At 29.5% G+C, this 7,105-nt stretch overlaps 1 protein-coding gene across 1 annotated transcript; it reads right to left on the reverse strand.

The window, feature by feature from the left end:
- Window positions 1–108: 108 nt before the first annotated feature.
- On the reverse strand, window positions 109–4,194 carry LOC117122809 (beta-microseminoprotein-like). Its single transcript, XM_033268567.1, has 4 exons — window positions 3,946–4,194; window positions 2,207–2,294; window positions 1,277–1,397; window positions 109–840 (listed from the first exon to the last, which is right to left on the reverse strand). The coding sequence occupies exons 1-4, from the start codon at window positions 4,063–4,065 to the stop codon at window positions 705–707; spliced, it is 465 nt and encodes a 154-aa protein (XP_033124458.1). The 5' UTR covers window positions 4,066–4,194; the 3' UTR covers window positions 109–704.
- Between the last annotated feature and the right edge of the window lie 2,911 nt (window positions 4,195–7,105).

A 7,105-nucleotide genomic window follows, 5' to 3' on the forward strand; every position in this document is an offset into this window, starting at 1 on the left:
AAGGACAAACAAACAATTTATGATTTTTTTTTTTTTTTTTTTTTTTTGCTTAATGTGAACAATTGATTTTAATGAAAACTTGCGTATTCGATTTTTGCGTTCAAAACAATTACAACTTTGGCAGTAGGTACATTACGTTGTCGAATCAGACACATTGAGAAAGATACATTATCAACAGTGTTTTATTAAATGTATATTGTTGGAAGATAAACAATAGGACGTAGATTGCTGACTATTTTTTAGTATAGATGAATGTGAATATATTAATGAACTCTTTAAAATTAAAAATAAAATAAACATTAATATAAGTAAAATTCCCTGCTTTTGAGTCCTCTTTTATAAGAGTGCTATACGTTATCTAAGGCTGCATTCGATTTAAATACTTGAATCGAAATAATATATTTTTAAAATAAAATATTTTTGATTCTTACATTCTAATGCATATATGAAGCTCAATTAATTGAAATTGTTTAGAATTTAATTAATCTTCCTCATGAACCTTTCCAAATGTTCACCTCATTATGCACTAAATTATCGTTACATTTCCCTCCATCCGAGCATAAAATTCAATTGAAACTGTCATCTCAGTCTCAATTGTACAATATAAGCAGCGATTTTTATATACAAATACGTGTATAGTATACTTATATAAATATATGATATAATTACGTCATATAGATATCTAATAGAAATACATTATTTTACTAATTTACGACGCCGGCAAACTGGTATTCGAAAGGACAGTCCGTGTCTGGGTCATCCCGAGTGACCACACGGTAGTCGCACGTCTCTTTTCGAAATATTGCTTCACAACTTTCGTGTATATTCAAAGGAATTTTTCTGTAATAAAAAAAAAATCCGAGTGTAATATGATTACGAAAACAGATATGCAAGACACTGCTGCCTTACGGTGGTCCTATTGGGTGCTTGAATTCAACAGTCAAATGATTAAGAGGGAAATGATTATTCTGTACAAAATGATATTTATAATGATATTTATAAAGATAAGGGGAATGATACGACGAAAGCGACGATGATAGTGAAATAGAATACAATAACAACAGCAGCAGCAGCAACAACAACAACAACAATAATAATAATAATAATAATAATAATAATAATAATAATAATAATAATAATAATAATAATAATAGTGATAATAAAATAATAATAATAATATGTGATAATGATAATGATAATAATTAATATCTAATAATAACAATGGTAATTTGGCTATCAAATGAGTTTTAAACAATTTCTTTTAATAAAAACTCACGTGTTTGATACGCAGACATTATTGAATTCAAAACAAGTACAACTCTCGCAATATGTATCATGAACGTTGTCGAATTCCACATTCAACGGATATTCCTTGCCCGTAATGTCTTTACATGGTCCTGTAAAGAAAATATTCGGCTGTATTTTTGAAAAAGAAAAATTAGCAGATTTTCAACTTTTCCATTTCTAAACTATAACTCTAATATTGCCATATTCATCATTGACACTGTGATAAATAACTGAGGTAACAAGAAGTTGATGAAGATGATCAAGTTAGATGCACCATTGTTAAATGCGTAGTGTTTCACGCAGATGTGGCGCCAGTGGGTTCCCCCTCTTCCTGTTGAGAAAAAGACACATCGTCGGGGAGAAATAAACATACATGTATTATTGACATTATTAGTAGACTTTAGAATCGATTAAATAGATATTTAAAACCCCTAAATTGTCAGTTTCCACAGATTATTTTGATTGACGCCCGCCCACGCCCACTTACGCTCTCGTCTTGCGAAAAACATTAGCTCTCATTCTAACGTCCAATTGATAGCTTGACTTTTTTTTATGTAATTTAATAAGGCAGACAATTTAAATACTAATTGTCATTTTATATTAATTAGGCAATACACAGCAACCTATTGGCGTAGACATTGGTTATTTATTAGTGAATACTACAGTTTATTTATCGGTGGTCTATTGGAGACTTGAGAGTACCATTATAGCTTCAAATTATTTGTTTTTATTTAAAAAGTAGAAAAAAAAAATCAAATGAAAAAATCTGGGACTAATTTTCTAGGCTATATAGTTTAGCCATTTAAGGCCGTCTTGCAAGATTCTTCAATATAAAGTTTACAATTAGCAACAAATAGATCACACAAGTGATCGTCTAATTATAAATATCAAATTTAATAAAATAAAAATATATACATACCAAGACGAGGAAAACGCGCTACTTCTCCATATATTACTGTGGTAAATAGAACAACGGTCACTACTACTAATTCCTTCATTTTGGTGACCTATCAGAAATAATGAGCAGCAATAAACAATGGCCAATACCTGATCCCTTTTGTTTTAAACCTACAAACATCAATGAGTCAGAATAGAAATTCCTGTTTTTTTTTTCTCTCTTTCGTGGGGGTCAAATTTATGTTTTGTAACGTAAATAAGTCAACCACATGAAAGTAACATTTGTTTGGTTAACGACTACAAATTTCAATATAATTATAATTTCCATTTTAATGATAAGTTTATTTTTTTTGTTATGTTCTGAAATAATGATGTCTACTTTAGTTACATTTCTTTTTTGTAGGCCTAATAGTATTTGCGCACTAAGTATTAAAATTGTATTTATGACGGCCTTTAATATCAATGTTCTAGCGAGCGTCTAGGAACGAAAGTACGATTTAAATTTAAACGTGACTACTAACATATTATATTTGTTATCTGAACATAATTTACAAAACTATGATGTAGTCAAAATAAAAATTTAATAAATGTACAATGTAAACTTTAATATGACTACAGTATAACAATACATTTCTTAGTAGCCATAGTAAAGCTTAATATGACAAATTATTTGATTTTTCAACAAAAATGCTCAATATGAAACAACTTGAAAAATATTGCAAGTACTTGTTAGCGATGGCCAGGGAGTTGTGAAAGGGGCGATCGCCTACCAAAGTTTCGTTTCTATTGAAAATAAAATTTATAAAACAATCGTCCAACAGGAACGCTTTGTTTGTACACACTTACAGGCGAAAATAAAATAAACATCAAAAATATAATATCACAAAGTATACAAATTCAAAAAAAAATATTATAAATATTATAATTGTCATAATGTATATTAATTAGAATTACAATTAAAGCTCAAAAATTACTAAAACTACGGAACTTCAAGGGAGCTCGCACTCAGACCTCAAATATAGGAAATGAACACCCTTCCAAACCATTTTCTTGTCCTTGATTAAAACTTCGCGCCACCACGGCAGAATCATCTAGGATTTTCCCTTTTAACTTTTAGGTGTCTGGAGACGTACTGAATATTCTTTGCGATAACACGCCGGATTGTGAAAAAAACAATATTTTACTGAACGTAACCGCTGCTACTGGAGATAAAATTTAAACCTGTCAACTATCACAGTACAACAAATGGCTTAGTATAATGGATTATACCAGGAGGCCATGGGTTTGATTTTCAAATTCGGAGATATATTTTTTTCAGTGCAATAACACGTTTAAAAAATCTTAAAATATGTTTCTTTTTGTTAAATATCAACTTGTAAACTATTCTTTTTCTATTTGATTATTTGAAAGTTGTAGTCTCGCTGAAATAAAATTTAATTGACATATTTGTTGCCTCTTTATGCTTTTTATTGGCTATTGCAATAAAGAATAAGTTTAATTAATTGTTAATGTTAATTGCCAATCGAATTGCTCCGATGGGTAAAAAATAATAATAATTAAAATAAAATTAAACATAGGTTTACTTTCAACAGTTGGAAAATCATTTGATAAGTATTAAGTTTTCTTCGTAAAAAAGACAAGATATTCTATGGTATTTTAATGTACTGTAAATAAAAATAAAATAAAATCCAAGTTTTGAACTTCATCCTTTTCTTAAACTCCAACAGTTAAAGGTAGAATATAAAACGGAATTTTACTTACGATGTTTCCTGTCTGTGAAAAATAATTTGGTTTGTTGAAATGGCGGTACGATGCGCCACTTAGGTTATGAAGTGTCGGAATCGGCAGATCTACTACGCCTGGTTTTACAAATTCAAACATTTATATAGCATCAAATTGGCTTCTGTTATATCCATCTTTCCCGCAGCAGATATTACATGCTATTAATCAGAAGACAATTGATGCAGAAACGAGTTACTGGCATTTATAGCAATACAATACACTGTCAGCAGCCTGTCCTGTATACATACTATGTTATAGGAGAATGCCAGCAGCCGTGTTTTAAAAATTATTTTCCTTTTTTTATTTAGTGACGCGTGGCTTATGCAAATGCCACATCCTTATGCACAGATGATAGAATGATAGAAATATTGCAGCATTGGCTACTACTTACAAGTGTCCTATTCAGCAGCTGTACAACGACGACCATATTGTATCCATCTTTGTCCTCCATTCGCTATTTACAGCCATCCAATCTTTTATGTTGCCGAACCACGTTTTCCTCTCTGCTTCTCTATACAATACTTATTTTCCCCTCAATATATCCTTCATTGATGTTTGTGCACATCTTACCACTTGAGCCTCTATGTGTCTTGCTAATTTAAATTTCCTTTTCCATATCTTTCTTATCTTCGCCTACTATTCTTAATATTTCTTGGTTTGTGAATCTGTCTAACCAAGTAACTGTCAACATTCTTCTTGACTGCTAAAAACTTAATCCTTTTTCGGAAAAAATATATAAATATACACTAAATTCATCCCTAAATATATACATTGTTTAACATTATTTTGATTGGCAGGCACAATTTTTAAGCATTTTCTGTTTATTACTAAATTGTATTATAAAATTTTACATATTCATCGCCATTTTGTTGAAATTATACAATATATATATTATTCGGGGCGTACATATACTCTAGAAAAATAGTTGGTGTAAGCCTATAATTTTGATAGTTACAAATATATATTTATTTAACTGCCTTTACCATTTATATATTACGATTATAAATGCTAAAAATAACAATTATCTATATGCTTTAAGTACGTGTGTTGCATATATTGTTCTATTCTATAGGCTTAGACAATTTTGTATAGAAGCATATTATAGTTGTTGTACGATTCAGTTCAATATACAAATGTAATGGTAGGCAGTTATGCAATGTCAATAAACATAATTATGTGTAAAGACGTGAGATTTGAATTTATAATGCTAATCTTTATCTAGCCAATGGTCTAATTGCTAACACATTTTGTAAACCTACATTAATTTATAGTGATGAAACTATAAAACAAACACATTAGTGACTTGAGCAACTAAAACGCTGTGTCAAATCTATCATTATTTTAATGTTTTTATGTAAAGTTCGTGCAAGACGTTTCAAATGTTTCCATTATGATCCTTTTCTTTAGTGGTTAAAATAATAGATATTTTGTATAAATACGTCTCTTCATTTTGGAATTGTAGTATCAAAAAAATAAATAATGTACCGGTACTTATTATCGTTCGTACTCTTTAAATATTGTAAAGGTTTTATCTTTTAAATCAATTAATATTTGGCCAAAAGCCAATTACTTAGACATTGATGAATGTCATTTTATATTACTTTAAGATTCCAAAAGTGACAATCATGACCAAAATAATTTAAAATGATTATTATATACTCTTCTTTCAACTCCTATCTAAAAGTTTGTAAACAGTTCTCCAACAACATATATATTTCATGTACATTTAGATTAATTTAAAGAACATTATTATATAACAATAATAAAATCGTATGTAACCACATGACAATATGATATTTGTCAGTTCACTAAACATGCATTTTAACAGGCACAAAATGTCATTGTGGATATTAACTTTTAAAGTTACGTATTTGTAGAATATAATTCAAGTATTTCACGTGATTAAATTCTCATGTGTTTGTCATCGCTTCTCGAGAGGTTTCGAAACATTAACGTTAGTGGAAATTAATCCCAGTGTTGTGTTTCTCTCCGACGCCATAATGTAAACAGAACGATTGTTTAATACACTATAAAGTATCTTCACATTAATTGTTTTATTTCTTCAGTTTTTAGAGACTGCCAAGTGATTATGTAGATATTACCTTTCACCTTTTTAAAAATCCATCAAGAATACATTACATTTTAGAGTATAAAAACAGCCAAAATAATTGACAGTCTGACCTTCTCTTGAAAAAAAAAATGTTATTTGTTTTTCCCAAATTGATGATGTGCCGAGATAAACAACAAAATGCCATGCGTGTGAACTACTAATATAAAAAGCGCAGATTCAAGTGTTCCACTTCCACAGTCAAATTTTTTTTTCGTGTTGGCACCTTTGGATTACGTAATTGTAAACTACGCCGGATGAAAAAAAAATGTCAGCTTAAAGTGAGCAAGCTATATGTCAAGTATTGCCAAACGGTTTCCATACTAACTACTTCTGAATTAACGTTACTTGCAGATCTTTAAAAAAAAACTTTTAAAAGCACACTTATTTCCTAAATAATCCCTTTTCGCTACAATAAACCTTTATCTAAGGCGCTATATCATATTATTATTATTATTATTATTATTATTATTATTATTATTATTATTATTATTATTATTATTACTACTACTTAAGTATTATAGAACTTCTATATTTATGTTAATGTGATCTCCCTGAATTGCTGATGATTCTATATGATAAATTAATACAATGTCTTCTTTCTGACTTTTAGATATTTTGTATTTCACTAACCTTGTCGGGTTGATGGAATCGTTCACCTTAAACTTTTAATAATTTTTATTTGTTATTTATGTTATTACCTTTTTCTATTTCTTAAACAAAATAAATGATAAAAAAAAAATGAAAGTTAATTATTTAATTTAGGTGCATTCCGTTAATAGTTCTCGTCTTTCATTAACATCATTTAGATTTTATTATTGGCGTTTAAACTGTCAAAAACTACCGTACTGTATGTATCAAACTCTGTCATCTTACCGGCAAGAAGTACCGCCAAATCTAAAGATATAAATACGCCACGTTTAAAAATGCTGATGTGGTCTCAGTGACGCTACACTTATGCTGCATTTGACCGCCGATGTATTGTATTTTGAGCGGATCGTCGTTGAATACGATCCGTCACACGACGTCTCG

The sequence above is a fragment of the Anneissia japonica genome, unplaced genomic scaffold (genome assembly GCF_011630105.1).
Source record: "Anneissia japonica isolate Jap-2015-1 unplaced genomic scaffold, ASM1163010v1 scaffold3032_len512176_cov184, whole genome shotgun sequence".
Lineage (NCBI taxonomy): Eukaryota > Metazoa > Echinodermata > Crinoidea > Comatulida > Comatulidae > Anneissia > Anneissia japonica.

What these genes read in the sequence shown, in the direction of transcription:
- LOC117122809 (XM_033268567.1), bottom strand. Translation starts at nt 4,065, where the DNA reads ATGTTTGAATTTGTAAAACCAGGCGTAGTAGATCTGCCGATTCCGACA. An exon ending in TTTCACAGACAGGAAACATC is followed by an intron (nt 2,295 to 3,945) that starts GTAAGTAAAATT and finishes TATTTCTGATAG; the next exon opens with GTCACCAAAATGAAGGAATT. An exon ending in AATGTCTGCGTATCAAACAC is followed by an intron (nt 841 to 1,276) that starts GTGAGTTTTTAT and finishes TTTTTATTACAG; the next exon opens with AAAAATTCCTTTGAATATAC.